The sequence below is a fragment of the Cygnus olor genome, chromosome 20, assembly GCF_009769625.2.
Source record: "Cygnus olor isolate bCygOlo1 chromosome 20, bCygOlo1.pri.v2, whole genome shotgun sequence".
Taxonomy (NCBI): Eukaryota; Metazoa; Chordata; class Aves; order Anseriformes; family Anatidae; genus Cygnus; species Cygnus olor.
The window spans coordinates 5,234,068-5,250,325 of record NC_049188.1 but is presented as its reverse complement, the minus strand read 5'-3'; the positions used below and the strand labels follow the sequence as shown (position 1 = coordinate 5,250,325).

Genomic DNA, 16,258 nt, shown 5'->3' with positions numbered 1-16,258 from the left:
GGAGGAGCAGAGAAGCTGGGGGGAGTCCTTGGGGGGGGCCTGGGCCCCCTGCCTGGAGCCACAGGCTCCCCTTTCATCACCATTGGGTAAAAACTCGATGCGGGGTGTCCCAAAAACGCAGCTTCTGTTCCAGAAACATCCCTTCCTCGATCCGGCCTCGCCCCACGCCGAAGTGGGAGCACCCCCGTGACAGGGGGCTCGGAGAAGCCCCCGGCCCCCACGGAGGGGCCCAGAAGCACCAGGCCCCAAAGCGAGCGGGGCGGCGGGGTCGGGGCGAGCGGGGTCCTGCCGGGGGGCTGAGGGCACCGGGACCCCGCCGGGTGCTGGGCAGCGAGGGGGTGCCCGGGCTGCGCTGCGGGGGGCCATGGGAGGGTCTTCTCCCATCGGCACCTCCCCAGAGCCCCGGGAGGAGAAGCCGGTGCCCTTCCCGGCTCCCTGCAGAGCGGGCCGGGCATTCCCCGCAGCCTCTGCCGGGCGCTGCCTCCTTCCCTGCCTGCCTCCCTCCGCGGGCAGTCCCCGCATCCCCGCCCGGCCACAGCCTCCTTCCCTCCCCGGGCAGAGCCCGCAGCGCTCCGGGCACTGCCTGCCGCCCTCCCCGGGCTCTGCCAGCCCCCCCTGCTCGGGCATCCCCAGCCTCCCCCCCCCCCCCGGGCTCAGCCTCCAGCCCCCCGCACTCCGCCAGCCTCAAACCCCCCCGGGGCTCAGCCTCCGGCCCCGGCCGCCTCCCGCGTCCCCCCCCCGGCCCCCGACAGCCCCAGCCCGGCCGAGCCCGGGCTCCCCCCTTCCCCTTTATCCCCCCCCCATCCCTCCCCGTACCCCCCCCTCCAGCCCCCGCCGCCTCCCGGTCCCCGCACCGGGCTCGCCGCATGGCTCCGCCGCCCGCCGGGGCGCCGCCGGCCCGGGCCGCCGCTGCAAGGTAACGGGTTGGGGGGGGGCACGGAGGGAATGGGGGGTGATGGGGAGGGGGCAAAGTTGCCGCTGGGAGGGGGGGAGCAGGGTGGGGGGACCCCGTAAAGTTGAGCTGTGGAGCTAAGATGCTCCCCCCCCCCTCCCGCCTAGTTGGGTTTGGGGGGGTCTGCGCCCCCCCCCGCCGGGCACCCCTGTGGTCCTACAGCCCCAATATGGGCACCCAGGGGGGCGACCCCAAAGCCCCCCCACTCCCCTCTGCAGGGCTCGGGCTGGGGAGGCGATGCTGGCCCCGCGGGGAGCGGGACGCGGCTGGCTGGGTCCCCCCCGGGGGTGGGGGGCAAATTGGGGTGCCCAAGGTCACGGTGCCCCGGGGCCGTGCCCACAGCCGGGGGTCTCAGCCCGGCCCCGCAGCCCACGGGGTGCTGCTGAGCTCGGCCTCACCATGATCCCCCCTCGGCCACCGCCGTGTCCCCAATGCGCACCTCAGTTTCCCGCGGTGGCCCCAAACGCCGCTGCTGCCAGCGGGCAGCTCCGGGTGCTTCGGGGGGCAGAGCGGCTTCCTAGGGCCTGCGGGGTGGCTTTCCCCGTGCGTGGCTCCCCGTCCGCCAGCCGGGAGGGGGACGGGGTTGTGGGGACCCCCGGCACGGTGGCAGGGCGGCGCTCAGCTCTGCAGCTGGGGCACCCCGCGGCATCCTGCGGGGCTGGGGCTGCCCGGCTGCGTGCCGCCAGCCCCAGAGGGGAGCTGGGGTCGCTTCTGGGAAGGGGAAAGGGGTGTGGGGATGGGGCTGTCCCCTCAGCGGGGTGGCCTGGCCATGACAGTGCTTTCTGCTGGTGGAGCGAGGCCCTGGTGGGGCTGAACCCCCCCCATCCCCCATCCCAAAGCACGCGGCTTGGGAATGCTCCGGGGCTGGGGCTGGGGCGCACGGGTCCCCAAAGGCACTCAGCACCCAGGGGGTGCTCCCAGCCCCGTGCCACGGCCCCAGCCCCGGGCACAAACCCTCCCCACTGCCCCTGGGCTGGATCAGGCCCTGACGAAGGCCCCCAGCCCCGGTGCGAGTGCTGGCCCAGCCGGGCCACTCAGCACCCCGCAGCGGGGACGTCCAAGGCCGGGCTCTCCCCGGGGCAAAGAACCCCATGAGAATGGGGCGGCGGGAGCCTGCTGCTTTCTGGCAGCTTGGGGACCGCTGCCCTGTGCTTTGGGGATGATTTTCAGGGAAAGCAGACGAGAGCAGCATGAATTGGTAAAAGCATCCATGCTTCGGGAGAAAGCACGAGCTGGTTCCTAGGGATGGGGGCCAGAGCAGGACCCATCCCATTGCCCCTGCTGTTTCTATCAAACCCCCATTGCCAGAGGGTGTTCGGGACCCTCAGACCCAGCTCCTGCATCCATGTGCGTGGGTTATTGCCCCCATGCCCGCTCCACGCCCAGCCCTGCTCAGGCCCCCCTCCAGCCTTGCCACGTGTACCCGCGGCATGCGGGCTCACCCCGTCAGCTGGCTCAGAAATTAGCCTCCATCAAGTTAATTGCCAAACCGCTCAAAGCCTGAAATTAAACATTAAAGCTGTCGCTCGCAGGCGGAGAGCGATCCCCCCCACACCCCAGCAAGAGGCAGTTCTGGCTGTCCAAGCGGAGGGAAGATGGATTCCCCAGCTTGGGGCGGCACCGGAGCTGCCGGGGACTGTCCCCACAGGTGCCAGGGGACACGTCCCCTGCTCTGCCAGGTGCGGGGGGACCCTGAGCCGCTGGTCCCTCCCCGGGAGGTTTCCTTGCTGTGGTGCCAAAGGGGCTGCACGTGCCTCCCGCAGGCTCCAGGGACTGCTGGGGTCTTTGGAAAGGGCAGGAGCCGAAAGGAAACCTAAAGGAGAAGAGGAGCGGTGGTAAAAATAGGAGCAGGAGATGGCTGGGGTGCAGCGGGAAGGAGGCGATGGGCACAGGCCAGGCTCCAGGGTTCTGCTGCCTTTTAGGAAACCCAAGTGAGACCCTTCCTGGGACAGGGCTTGCCCAAATCCTGGCTCTTCGGGATGGGAGCCTCGTGGGGGACCCTTGGCTCTCGCAGTGCCCGTGCTGGGGACGTAGCCCGGCTCCCAGGGCACAGCCATAACCCTTTATCCTGCTCGGAAAAAAACTCAACCTGCAGCAACATTGGGGTCTGCGGGGCATCCCCGGCACCTGACCGCTTCCCCTTGGCCTTGCAGTGACGGGCTGTCCCGGCGGGGACACGCATCCTGAATGGGGCTGAGGCCCCCTGCGTGGGAATATGCAGCCTCAGCGCCGTGGGGGCAGCACCGGGGCAGCGGCCGGCGCGCGGCGGCATGGTGGCGACCTTCAAGATCGCCGTGCTGGGAGCCCAGGGCGTGGGCAAGAGCGCCATAGTCCGGCAGTTCCTCTACAACGAGTTCAGCGAGGTCTGCGTGCCCACCACGGCCCGCCGCGTCTACCTGCCCGCCGTCGTGATGAACGGCCACGTCCACGACCTGCAGATCATGGACTTCCCCCCCATCAGCGCCTTCCCCGTCAACACGCTGCAGGTAGGGGCGCCAGGGGAGAGCCGAGCACCCCCTGCTTGGGGTTGGCTTCCTAAAAGCCGAGGACGGCGACCTCAGCGCTGCAGGACGGGATAAGGTGGTTGGTTTTGTTGTTTTTTTAATTTATTTTTTATTGCAGCTTTTTCACTTAAAATGATTTCCAGCCCTGGAGGGGCTGGATCTCACCCCGTTAGCTTGGCTCTGGCAGCGCCCATGGCTCCGCTGGGTCTCCTCGTCCATCTGGGTGCTGGGTCCGGGCACTGGGATCCATTCCCATTGCTGTCCTGGGCCAACAAAGGGCTCAAGGAGTGCAGCCAAAGCCCTTGGGTGAAAATCCTGGGGGTCCTGGAGAGCCAAAGCACGGTGCACCCACTGCCTGAAGGCCGCTGCTGTGGGTTTGGCGTTTTGCTGTGTATCTCTGAGGTTCCTCTAAGCCTGCTCCTCTTTTCCCTTTGGGAAAGGCCATTTTCCTCTCTATGGGCTCGTGTTTAACCCTGATGAGCTGGATGGAGCCGGGCTGCCCATCCCATCCCGGTTCACCCCTGGCCCCGCAGCGGTGCCTGGATTGATCCCAGCAGCACCGACCCCACCGGCTGCTCCCCAGCTCCGCGGCCGCTGCCACTACCACTGCCTGTGGGGTTCAGTGGGGGAAAAGGGGATTTTAACCCTCTGCCTCCGCTGGGGCCAGGCTCTCTTGTATTTTTAATCAGTGTAATTACATTGCTCCCGCTCCCCGTAGGGACAGGGTCACGGGGGCTCTGCAGGGCTCCGTGCTTGCCCAAAGCTGTGGGGCAGGAGGTGAAGGGAGCACTATGTTGGGGGGGGGGGTTAAAAATTAAACAGCGTGTGCAGGGAACGAAAGGTCAGCGAGAGACACGGCCCGAAATAGCAAAGGGTAATTTATTGACATGGCAGACGACGCTCACATACTCAATTAACTCCGTGCCTCGCTGTGCTCAAAGGGAGGCGGGCGGTGGGAACAGATGGAGGCTTCCAGGGCAGAGGCTGGTCAGAGGGTAGCCCAGAGGGGAAGGAGAGGACCACAGCGGGGGACAGACAGCGGCCGGGGCTGCTGGAAGCATCGCTGGGCTCCGCTCCTTGCCCAGGAGCAGCTTCCCTGTGGAGATGGCCTGGGAGAGGAGCACGGCCTCAGCTCCCCAAAGTCCTGCTCTGGCCCCGAGCATCCCCAGGAATCCAAATGTGGACGTGGGGAAATCATCCTGGCGTCACGGCATCACGGCAGGGCTGCGTCCCAGCACCGAGCCTGCTGGCGTAATAGCTGTAATTTATTAATCTCCCAGAGGTATCAGGGCTTGCTTGGAGTAACCTGAGACACTGCTGCTGTACCTGCCGTCCTCCCTCTGGTAACACGGCCGGGAGCATCGTCTCCTCCCCAGGGACCTGAGCAGGAGTCGGGGCGCTCCCAGCTCCCTCCCGTGCTCTGCTCTGGCTGCTGGGGTCTGCACAAGGACCAAACCACCCCGTGAAACTTTCCTCTCCGTGATTTCCTCCGGTCCTAGGTCTCATTTAGCCTTGTTCCCAGAGGTCATAAACTCAGAAGGGGATGATTCAACGTGGGCACGGGCTTTGCTTGGGTAGCATTGGTGCCCTTTCTCCTCCGTGCCTTTTCTCCTCCGTGTGTTTCTCTCCTTTCCAGTTGAACCTCAGGAGGGATCCCTGTGGAGCTGCCTGCACGTGCTGTAACCCCGTGTCACTGCTGCCTGAGCACAGCCCAAAGGAAGCCCCCAGAACATAACCCCATGTGCACCTCGGGGGGGATGGCTTCATCCCGCAGGGGGGCTGTGCTGGGGATCCACTGGGATCCACAGCATGGGATCCACTGGGAACCAGGGACAGGCTCCACTGGGGACGCTGTGCTTTGGGGACAGTTACTGGTGCCCGCAGGAGGCTGGCCTTTGGGGCGAGCTGGCCTGGGCGAGCGAGTGCTGGTGTAGGAAAGGGGCTGAGAGCGGGGTGGATGTTCGCTCCTGTATCATGCAAAAAGTTTGTGTTGTTCCTGGAAAACCAAGGCTTTTGGAGCATATGTCTTACAGCTCCGAATTTTGGCTGTCCCAGGTCCTGACCTCGCCCTCAGCAGACCCCACGCCTGAGGAGCTGCTGCTCCTCTCCTGTCCCCAGGTCCCCTTCGGTGTCACCTTCCTGCTGCCACCTGCGGTGGTGCCGTGCTGCAGAGCTGCTGGCCTGTGACCCTGCAGCCTCCCCTGCCCCAAACCTGGGACCCACCACTCCTAAACAGCCCAACGAGCAGCTCTGGGGAAGGGGGGGAAGCTGTTAACACACAGGCTTTCAGCCCCCTTCACACAGCTCCAGTAAAGCTGCCCCTGGGTGGCAGTGCATAGTTAGGCTTTAATCCTCGCTCTGGAGAGGAACTGGGGCTGACAAATCTCGTTACCCTTCCTCCGGGTTGATCGGGGGATACGTGATCTCGGGGGGAGATGCCCGAGAGGGGAGACAGAGGTGTCACAGGGATGGGGGGCAGAGCAGCAGTGCGATGGGTGCTGTGCTTTGGGGCTGGGGAAATGTGTGGTGAAACGCTCCCGGCCAGGACCCCACACACCTGCAAAGTGCCGAGGGGCCAGATCCTACAAACGGCTTTCCCCCTACAAACGCGTCCGGCCCCCAGGCAGTGCGGGGCATCCCCCGGGGCACGCCAGGATTGATCCCTCTCTGCACCTTGCAGGAGTGGGCGGACGTGTGTTGCAGGGGGCTCCGGAGCGTCCATGCCTACATCCTGGTCTATGACATCTGTTGCTTTGACAGCTTCGAGTACATCAAAACCATCCGCCAGCAGATCCTGGAAACGAGGTAGGGGCTGTTCGCCGGCAGGGGCATGCCAAGAGTGGGGTGATATGGAGGTGGGGATGGGAGCCTATAACCCCTTACCGGGCCCCTTACATCCCAGTGCAGATATTGCTGGGAAAAGCACCTTGGGGTGACACGGGGCCCCCTTGGTGGTCACGGAGAGGGACAAGGGGACAGGACGGGAGGTGGCATGCAGCTTGGCGTGCCCAGGTGCTGGGTGGAGATGGGGCTGGGTTGTGGCTCTATGGCTCTGCCCTCCCTCACCGCCCTCCCATCCAAGGGTCATCGGCACGTCGGAGACACCCATCATCATCGTGGGCAACAAGCGGGACCTGCAGCGGGGCCGGGTGATCCCGCGCTGGAACGTCTCCAACCTGGTGAAGAAGACGTGGAAGTGCGGCTACATCGAGTGCTCGGCCAAGTACAACTGGCACATCCTGCTGCTCTTCAGCGAGCTCCTGAAGAGCGTGGGCTGCGCCCGCTGCAAGCACGTCCACACCACCATCCGCTTCCAGGGCGCCCTGCGCAGGAACCGATGCACCATCATGTGAGCCCCCCCGACCCCGACGGACCCCCCCCCCGGGCCGTGTCCCTGCAGGACCCCCAGCCCTGCCGGGGTGATGCTCCGCTGGGAGCTGCGCCGGAGGCACCCCGGGCGTTGCTTCCCCTGCGGTGACACTTGGGGACATGGTGCTCCCGGCACGGGGCCAGGCAGGGCGATGCTGTGGCCGCCGGTGGGTCGGGTCAGGCTGGGCCAGGTGGGCGGCCGTGCTGCCCGGAGGTGAGGCGTGAGGGAGGACCTTGGCTGGATCCTCGCTTCTTCACATGAAGGAGCCGCTCGGGGAGAGCCCTGTGGTCCCACCGACCTCAAATTCCCACATCAGGGCTGATCCCTGCATCCCTGCGCCGCCCCGGCCCAAGCTGGTCACCTCCGTGGGCTCTTGCTGCTCTGTGCCCGACCCGGGCAGCCTGGTTTGGTTCCCCTGCCCCAAAAAGTGTTATTCCCACCCCCACCAGCTCCCTTTCCTTAAGCCTCGTCCTCCCCATATGCACCAGCCCCGCAGAGGCTTCGCCTGCCCCTGGGTTTGCAGCAAAGCTGCTGCCATCAAACGCTGGGCACAGCTCAGCACCCCGACCCAAAGCTCAGCACCCAGACCCAAAAGGCAGGGGTTCCTGGCTAGGCAGGCGGCGCTTCCAGGTGGATTCAACCCCTGCGGGGCTTTTCCTAGGGGAAGCTCGCATCCATCCATCCATCCGAGACGGAGACGGTGCCCGCACAAAGGCAGCCTCCAAAGCAATAGGGAGCTGGAGTTGCATTTCCACCTTTTTTTCTCGACTCTGTGCACATTCCTAATGGGAAAATGAGCCCCTCTTTATTTTTCTTTATTTATTTATTTTATTTTTTTATAAATTAGTCTTTTGGCTTGTTTCCACTCCGGACTGCCAGCTCATCTGCAGTTTGTCCTGGAGCCCGGGAGGCAAAGTGCAGCCCGAACTCATAAATGGTGCCAGGTGTGAGGGACGCAGGGGTCTGGGCTTTGTCCCTGTGTGACACGGGGATGCTGTGAATCAGGCAACACCAAAAGCCCGCTGCCTCTTCCTCACCGACAGGCTCCATTTCCCAGGAGATCTGCTGTTATCCTGGTAACACTCGCTATTCAGAGTCCTTCCCACTGAGCTCTAGCCCACTGCATTCAGCCTGGCCTCGCGTCCCGGCCACCCGTCGGTCCCGGCATCCCTGCTCCATCCCTGCCATCAGTCCCCGCTCCATTCCTGGTCCATCCCCACCATCAGTCCCTGCTCCATCCCTGCTGCCCCCAGCAGCTTCTTCAGGAACCAAAACCCCATCCTCGTACCCCAAACAAAATAAGGAAAAAACACACAGAAAAATCGATGGGAGGACGCACAGGGCCAAGGGCTGGGGGAGAGCAACTCCCATCCTCCATCCCTCACCTTCACAGCAAACCCACCGTGCAGTGCCGCCGGCCCAGACCCATCTCACCAGGATTTATCAGCCCACGTTATCGGTCTCTTGCTAGCTTTACCCCTCCAAATTGTTTGAGAAGGAAACTCCTTGGTAAATGCTACTAATAAAGCATTTATACAGTGCTCCGACGTGCACATGTCAGCGACTAAACCAATACATTGTTTGTTATAACCCTGTAGCCTGCAGTTTATAGCACAATTAGTTACAGGTTTTTATAGCATCTGTTTGGTATTTTGGAAAAAAAATGGTTATAAATATAATTGTTATATTCTATTGTACTTTATAGACAGAAGTTATATGAGTATTAACAACCCTCCCTGCTCCGGCAGCAGTGCCCAGCTCCCGGACCACTGCGAGGAGAGCGGGATTGGGGCCAGGACCCCCCGGCATAGCAGGGCTGGGGGCCAGGATGGCAGAGGATCAGCACATCCCTTGACCCCTGCAGCACTTGGGATCGAACTGCCTTGCCCCCTGCCCCGTAAACATGCCCTCATCACAAAGTGTTACCGCTCGCCCACCACCTCCTCGTCCCGCTCTGCGTTTCCTCGCTCGGCTCTAAGTTCACGCAGAGAAACCTGCTGCCAAGCTGGGGGGAGGCTGAGGATGTCCCCGGCTGTCCCCAGGGGCAGAAGGGTGGAAAAAAAATATTGTTTTCTGCTCCGTGTGTGTGTGCTGAGCCAGGAGGCGCCGCACAGCCCGAGGTGGGCTTGGTGCAGCCCCGATGAGGATGCTCGCCCTCTCCTCCTCCTGGAGGTGCATCACGGTTTCCTGGACCTGGCTCCCCATTCCCCCTGTACTTCTCGTTCGAGATTCCCGAGGTGTCTACACCGCCTAAAACACCCCACACCCCCTGACTTGAACTCGAATTAAAATCAGGTCTGTCCCCCTTGTTCTGTACCCGCCTCGCTGCTCCTTGCTTGTGGCACCGGACCGCTCGCAGCCCCGCCGCGGTGCTGGAAGCCCACTGGGGATGCCGCGTTCCCCCTGGCAGGAGCCTTCCCACCAGCAGGGCTTGCTGCCCACGGAACCAGTCACCGAGGACTTCTCCCTCCCTGCCCACACAGAAAAGCTGCTGGAAGAGAAGAGGCTTTGGTACAGCTCTTATTGCACAAGCACCGACTGCCGCTGCCACCCCGTGCCGGTGACCACCCTCGCCTACAACGCACCCTGCGGGACACGTCCTTGCTGGACCAGCCTTAATGCAGGGGGGCTGCTCCAACCCAAGGCCCGCGGGGAAATGCCAGCAGAGCATCAGGGAAATCGCGTCACCATGCCCTGAGCTCACCAGACTGGTAGGGCTGTGCATACTGGAAGGCTCGGGCGTCCTTGGTTCCATTGGGCAGATGGGGAAGACCGAGGCACGTGGTGGTGTCCCCAGAAGCAACTGCATCGCGCTGCCTGCGCCAACCTCCCGGGGCTCAGCATCCCAACCCCCACCTTAGGCACTGTAGCTCCCACAAATGAGGGGGTACCCCCAAAACCCAAGGGGCAGGGGGTCAGACCCACGCCTCCTCATCGTCCTCGGTAAGCCACGCGCCGCTGTCAGCCAGCGAGTGCTTGGCTGCGGGGCGTGCACCCCCGGGCTGCGGGTGCCGTGTCGGGGCCGGGGGGCGATGCTGGCCCCGCGCACGGGGCAGGCGCTGCCCCAGCGGGGTGGGGATGCGCGAGGGGCCCTTCCCGGGCCGATGGTCCCGCCGGGGACGCACTTTGGGCCGCAGCTTCAGCTTGTAGATGGAGGGCACACGCTCAGGTTTCTTGAGGCACCGCCGGGGCTTTGGCATGGTGGCTGCCCTCGTGCCCTGCGGGGTCTGGCCCCCTGCTGCCAGCTCCTCTGTGGCCCCCCCAGCTGGGAGGGTGACACGCTGCGGAGTGGTCAAGGGTGTCTTTTGGGCCACCCAGCTTTCCATCTCCACAGGCTGCAGGGGTTGCCGGCCATGGGAGAGCTCCTCCAGCACCCTGTCGTAGCCCGGTGGCTGTGAGTGTGCCCAGCAGCCCCGGAGCCCTGGGCCCTCCCTGCCATGGCCACAGGTTCCCCCCAGTTCATCCGCTGGCACCCCGGAGCTCTCAGCATCCTTGGCTGGCGGGCTCATGGCTGGGTGGCACCGTTGGGAACCCTCCCCAGCAGCACAGCCCTTGCACCCATTTGCAATAGGGGACAGAGGGGTCGGGGGCTGGCAGATGGATGGGCTGGTTTTGCTGGGGGGTTTAACACTTCTGTCCCCTTTCGGAGCTTGGCTCAAAGAGTTTTGGGGTGATGCTGGATGCCCACGTCCAAAGGCTGCCCAGTTCCCTTCCTGGGGGCTTTTCCTGCTCTGTGATGCACCCCGGGCACCCCGTTCTGAGGAGGAAGAACCGACCTTGACGGGGCTGCAGGCACAGGGCACGGCAGCGGCAGGGACCCCCGCTTGCTGCAGCCTGGCAGCCCCCACGGATGAGCTCCCCCCTTGCCGGGTGCTTTTTGGAGGTGACGGTGCCCGACGCTGGGCACTGGGGGCCTTGCCCCTGCCCTGTGCTGCTGCAGAACGGGGGGTCCCCAGGATGCTCCCAGGCAGCACCTCGCAGACCCCCACACTGCCCAGCCGGGACGGGGTGGGTGCCCGCTGCGTGGCCCCATGGCCGGGGGAGCTTCGTCGAGCAGGTGACCTTGGCGTTGGGTCCCGTGTCCTGCAAGGAGAGAGCGATGGGCGGATGGGGGGGGGGGGGGGGGGGGCGGTCACAGAGCCACTGCGTCCCTCTGCATCCAGGGATGGGACAAAAAGTGCCCCGAAAAGCAGAGATTTTGGGGTATGAAGCCACTCTGCACCTCACCTGACTGAAGGGACCCTCCGGGGCTGCGCTGGCTCCCGGCGAGGGCTGGCACCCGGCGAGGGGGTGGCGGGGCGCAGGGGGCTGGGGCGGTGGCCGTGGGGGGCACGGGGTCCCCATGTGACGGGGGGCAGCGGGCTCTGCGAGCGGCTGACCAGCAGCGAGGGCTGCCCACGGCTGGGGGCCGGGGGGGCTTTGCAGAGCTGGACCTCGTGCTGCACCTGCTGGGGGGTCCTGCTCCTGGAATGCTGCTTGTGAGCTGCGGGGAAAGATGGGGCTCAGCCACCACCACCACCACCACCCCCTCCCCATCAACTTTGCAGACCCCAGCCCCAGGGAACGGCTGCCCGAACCCCCCCCCCCCACCATGCTGTCAGCCAGGGATGCTCCCCGGAGCCCCCAGCACCCTGCAAAGGGGGTTTGGGCCTCGCAAAGGTCCCTTTCCTTCCCAAAGTCTGCCGTGACCTCTAGCGGCCAGCCAGCAAGAGCTATACCCCAAAGCAACGATTTCCCAGCAAAGCATTGGGGTTAGGGGGCCTCCTGCTCCTGAAAACCCCCAGGAGCCGCAGCAAGCACCCCCAAAAGCAGCAGCAAACACCCCAGGAGCCGCAGCAAGCACCCCATAAGCAGCGACGAGCCCCCCCTCTCCCCTCCCACCGGCGGCTGGCACGGGCGGGGGGCGCAGGGGCGCGGGCACTCACAGAGCGAGGTGCAGCGGCACGGGTCGTGCTTGTCCAGGTAGTGCTGCAGCGTGTCCCAGCCGCCCCCGACCCGCACCATGACGTGCTCCCGCAGGATCTGCGCGAGGAGCAGCCCGCCGTCAGCCCCGCTTCACCCGGCACCATCGATTTGGGGGGGGGGGGAGGGGTCTCGTCTCCCTCTGATGTCCCTCTGCATGTTTTGTCACCCCAGGGAGGGTCCGGCCGGGGTGGGAGGCTTTTGGGAAGCTCCCTGGTCCACCGGTGGATGCTGAGCCCTTTGGGAAGCCCTTCAGACCCAGGTAGGGACCGAGCATCAGCCCCAAACAGGGTTCCCATCACCTGTAGGACCTGGCTCCAGCTTGGCCTGGGACAGCAGGTTTTGTCCCGCACCCGCAGATGGTTACATCCAAGCAAACCCACACCACAGGCCCAAGCTGCCCTGCTGCCCTATTTTGTGGACAATTGTCAAAAACCCCACGTTGGCCCTATAAGGGGGATGGATTTAGGGAGCTTAACAGGGGGCTGAGGCAGGATTGTTGGTGCCCGTGCCCTGAAAGCACAGCACAAAGCGGGCTCACCCGGACAAAGATGAGGGTGTCGGAGTCGCCCACGCGGTATTTCCCGTCTGATATCTTAATCATGGGGAACTGGACGGGGCAGGTGCAGCGGCTCACCAGGTGCTGGACCTGCGGACAGCAGGGATGGATCTGCACCAAGGCTCCTGGGAAGGGGGCTTGGGTGGCCTTCATACACATCATCCCATCATCCCATCATCCCCATCATCCCCATCCCCATCATCCCCATCATCTCCATCCCCATCATCCTCATCCCTGTTATCCCCATCCCCATCATCCACATCCCTATCATCTCCATCATCCCCATCATTCCCACCCCCACCACCCCCACCTCCACCATCCCCACCATCCCCATCCTCCCCATCCCCACCATCCTCTCCCCGCTGTCTCCACCCCTCCATCCCCACCCCACCCTACCATCTGGTCGAGGTTTTGAAGGTCCCGGGGTTCCCTGGGGGGCCGGGGCAGGGCGGTGTCCGTGGGGGGCAGGTGCAGCTCCTGCCGGAGCTCCTCCTCGATCTCCTCCTCCATCTGCACGAGGGTCGGGGCGCGCATGCCGAAGCGGGCGGCGCGGCGCGCCAGCTCCAGCAGGCACAGCACGAAGTTCTTCTCGTTCTTCCGCAGCACCAGGTCCTCCGTCTCAAACATCAGCACATCTGGGGCAGGGCACGGCTGGGATCAGCCAGGGCAGGCACACGAGGGGACGGGGGCAAAGGGGTTGGGGGGCTCAGGCGTAGAGGAAACCCGCCCGAGGGGGTGTTATTTCCCCGAGGACCTGCTCTGCCCGCCTTGCTGTGCCATCCCACGGATGCTAGGGGTGTGGCTGGGTCCAGAAAGGGTTGGCATAAATTCATGGGGCAGATGTTTCCCCGTGGGCATCTCCATGTGGAGACGCTGCGGCTGTTTTGTGCCATCCCGGAGCCATGCACCAGCAGCTGGGTGTGCTGAGGACATTCCACTCCATGCCCATAGCACATCGTGGGCACCGCTGCTGGTGGGGACATGGTGACAGCCCCCTGCTCCGAGCCAGGGTGCTCCTGGTCCTTATGGCGGAGATGGTGCCGTGCGTGGTAGGGCTGTGCGATGCCATGTGCCCTTCCCATTCCCATCCCCATTTTTCCACCCAAGCAAACACATCCACCGTGTGCCAGCACCCTGCAAAGCCACCGCCAAGCCTGGAGGAACTTGTGCAAGCCCAGCCTGGTGCAGAAATCCCAGCTCGGGCACTACCCAGCGCTGGGGTGGCACCGGCTTTGGGGACACACGGGAAAACACCAAGGGCGATGCCAGGAGTGGCTGGAGGGGAATTGCACGCCGCATCTCGGGGCTGCTGGAGCCCGAGGTCTTACCTTTAATACCCATCTCCTTCCTGCACCACTGGATGAAGTTGGAGACGTTGTCCCTGGCCTGGAAGGTGCCCGGCTGCGCCGTGAGGTTGCAGGCGACGCCGGCAGCGGGCAGGCGGAGGCGGCGGGCTGCGGCGGGGCAGGCGCGGGCGAACTCTGAGGCCGCGTGGGCGACGTGGTTGGCGTGGGAGCAGAGCACGGCCCCCGTCTCCAGCACCTCCAGGAAGGTGCCTGCCTCGATGTCCAGGTCATACAGCTCCTTCAGCCACTCGGCCAGGTCCTCCTTCATGGCGCAGAGGTACTGCTGGCTGGAGCGGTAGGGACGGATGCTCCGCTCCGCGGCGCCCGGCGTCCCCCACATCGTGCCATAAGATCCCAGGCTGGGAGAAGGCAGAGGGAGAAGGGCGATGGGGACACGGGGAGCTGCCCCAGCCACGTCCCCGGCCCACCTCCCCACTCACCCGGTGCTGCTTGTTCTCTGCCACCAGGGCCACCAGGAGGGGGACACCGCTCGTCCCCTCGAGGGCTGCCTGCCTGTGGGGTACCGGAGCCCTTCTGGGGTCCCAGGGCTGTGCGAGGCAGCCCGGGGAAGGGAAATGTCCCTCCTGGGCAGTGGGTGTTTTGTTTCCTTCCCAAGTGCTGCTCCCTTCTCCTTGGTGACAAGGGACCGGCTGCAAACACTCCCTGTTAACCCTTCAGCGCCTGCTGCTCCTCTGGGAGCCCCGCTCCTTCTCTGCGTCCCAGAGGTGGATTTGCCCCCTAAAGGTCCCCAGCTTGGGGCAGCAGGGGGTTAGAGAGCAGTTCCTCAGCACCACAAGCCACTCACAGCCCCAAAAGAGAGGGGATTGCCCCCTCCCCCCCACCCCTATACCCACCTGCACTGCAGGTGGAGCGACCTGGGGGCCCCACAAGCCCTATCTTCAGGGCTCGGTGCCACCCAGCCACAGCTTTGTACCCATTTTACAGCCTCAGAGACTCCCACTGAGACCCCCCCCCCCCCCCTTGCACACCCACCCTCCCTATGGCGAGAAGCACTGGTACAGACAGCCCCGAGCATGGCTCCATCCCCCTGCGGGGGCTCAGCCCCATGGGGTCCCCAGAAGGGACCACGAGGCCGATCTTAGCGCAGGTGCAGCATGAGGACCTCTGGGTATGGCACGGGGACGATGCTCGGACCAGTCCCACCGCACCCTCCCCATGCACACCCTGGGGACTGCAGCACTGAGGCTGGAAATCCAAGTCCCAAGGAAAGGGCTTTGCAAAGCTGAAGGGCTGGGGCAGAAATCCCATGGGAAGAGCTGGTCCTGTCAGTGGCTGGGCTCCCAAACCTTCCCATGGGGTTTCCATGCGACCAGGACACACAGCGGGTAGCAGCAGAGCCACCGCGGCCACCCCGTGCTCTGGGCTTTGGCAGCGAGGTGCGGCCCCGAGCCCCGTGCTTTGCACCGTGTCAGGGCTCAGCCTGCAAAAATCCTCAATCCTCTTCCCCAGGCTTCTTTCTGAAAAAGCAAAACGAGCATGAGAGGGGTTTTATTCGCATGTGCGCTGTTGGGGTTTCTTTGCCCTGCGCTCTCTTGCAAGTTCTGTGCTGTGAAGCCATGAACAAGAGCCAAGCTCCTCCGCAGAGGGCACGGCGCCAGGAGCTGGGGCTTCACGGCAATAACCACAGGGCACAGCAGCGAGTGGGCACTCTGGGAATCTGCAGCCTCGCAGGGCTCCCTCCCAAAAGATGTTGCAGAGCACCCCAGGACCGAGGTGCTGGTGCAAACAGCAGCTCTGCCAGTGATTTTCTCACACCTTGGGGCTGGAAGAGTCTCTGGGGAGCTCGGGGGGTTGTGCTGCTCAAGGACTCCATCCTCTGCCTGCTGCTGCTCCTTTTGGTGCCATTTTGGGGGAGGCAATGCAGGAATCCCAGCTATTCCCCCGGGCTGGGGAATGCGCGGCGGGCGCCTGGAGTGCCCAGCAAGCAGCCCAGGAGGAGAAAAGGAGCCTTGTGCCACAGAGGGGACGGTGACACGAGTCGGGGTGCACGCTCACCCCCCGGCCCCGCACTCTGCAGGGTGCAGGAGCTGTAAAGAGGGGACGGAGGCACCGACCGAGGTGTCCCGACCTCTGCAAACATCCCCACAACACCTCCGCCCGCGCCTTCCCCTGCAGACAAAACACCGCCCGGTCAATGGGCAGCGCACGTGGGATGCCCGGCATGTCACGGCATGAAGGAAAGCAAACAAGGGGAGCAAACATCACTCGCTTTCTCCTCCGGCAGCTCCTTGGCCAAGAGACAGAGTCAGCACCCCGACAGCACACACCCAACGCCTGCTTGGGGACAAAATGGCCTGGCTGGCGTAGAGCGCGATGGCTGCCTGCAGACAGGGGGGTCCCCTCTCACACTGGGAAAAAGTATTATTAATGCATCACAAGGTGTGGAGGAATCCTCAGTAGCTTGGGCTGAAGCACGGAGGAGAGGTTCCCTGTTTTCTTCAGCATCCTGTGCTTCACATGGCTGCATTTTGGTGAGAGCAATCCCAAAAGCAGCCTTCCTGCAAGGAACCTTGGGGCAAATTGAGCCGTGCCCACCCCAACCCC

At 64.3% G+C, this 16,258-nt stretch overlaps 2 protein-coding genes across 3 annotated transcripts; one reads left to right on the top strand and one right to left on the bottom strand.

Moving 5' to 3' along the window:
• Nucleotides 1-831: 831 nt before the first annotated feature.
• Nucleotides 832-8,367, top strand: RASL10B (RAS like family 10 member B). 2 transcript variants are annotated; one of them, XM_040533173.1, is made up of 4 exons: nt 832-916; nt 3,106-3,438; nt 6,217-6,261; nt 6,539-8,367. In XM_040533173.1, the coding sequence occupies exons 2-4, from the start codon at nt 3,223-3,225 to the stop codon at nt 6,932-6,934; spliced, it is 657 nt and encodes a 218-aa protein (XP_040389107.1). In that variant the 5' UTR covers nt 832-916; nt 3,106-3,222; the 3' UTR covers nt 6,935-8,367. The 2 variants fall into 2 exon arrangements, with proteins under 2 accessions (XP_040389107.1, XP_040389108.1); XM_040533174.1 differs by having other exon boundaries at nt 833-916; nt 6,137-6,261.
• On the bottom strand, nt 7,596-14,350 carry GAS2L2 (growth arrest specific 2 like 2). Its single transcript, XM_040533176.1, has 7 exons — nt 14,134-14,350; nt 13,676-14,052; nt 12,744-12,982; nt 12,330-12,437; nt 11,752-11,848; nt 11,054-11,309; nt 7,596-10,909 (listed from the first exon to the last, which is right to left on the bottom strand). Exons 2-7 carry the CDS (start codon nt 14,031-14,033, stop codon nt 9,742-9,744), a joined length of 2,226 nt encoding a protein of 741 aa, XP_040389110.1. The 5' UTR covers nt 14,034-14,052; nt 14,134-14,350; the 3' UTR covers nt 7,596-9,741.
• Nucleotides 14,351-16,258: the final 1,908 nt, after the last annotated feature.

Excerpts from the sequence above, each read along its gene's own strand:
- GAS2L2 (XM_040533176.1), bottom strand. The coding sequence starts at position 14,033 with ATGTGGGGGACGCCGGGCGCCGCGGAGCGGAGCATCCGTCCCTACCGC. Across the intron at positions 12,438-12,743 it reads TTCAAAACCTCGACCAGATG|GTCCAGCACCTGGTGAGCCG; the intron begins GTAGGGTGGGGT and ends TGCTGTCCGCAG. Across the intron at positions 11,310-11,751 it reads GTGCCGCTGCACCTCGCTCT|CTCACAAGCAGCATTCCAGG; the intron begins GTGAGTGCCCGC and ends CTTTCCCCGCAG.
- RASL10B (XM_040533173.1), top strand. The coding sequence starts at position 3,223 with ATGGTGGCGACCTTCAAGATCGCCGTGCTGGGAGCCCAGGGCGTGGGC. Across the intron at positions 3,439-6,216 it reads TCCCCGTCAACACGCTGCAG|CTTCGAGTACATCAAAACCA; the intron begins GTAGGGGCGCCA and ends TTGCTTTGACAG. Across the intron at positions 6,262-6,538 it reads CAGCAGATCCTGGAAACGAG|GGTCATCGGCACGTCGGAGA; the intron begins GTAGGGGCTGTT and ends CTCCCATCCAAG.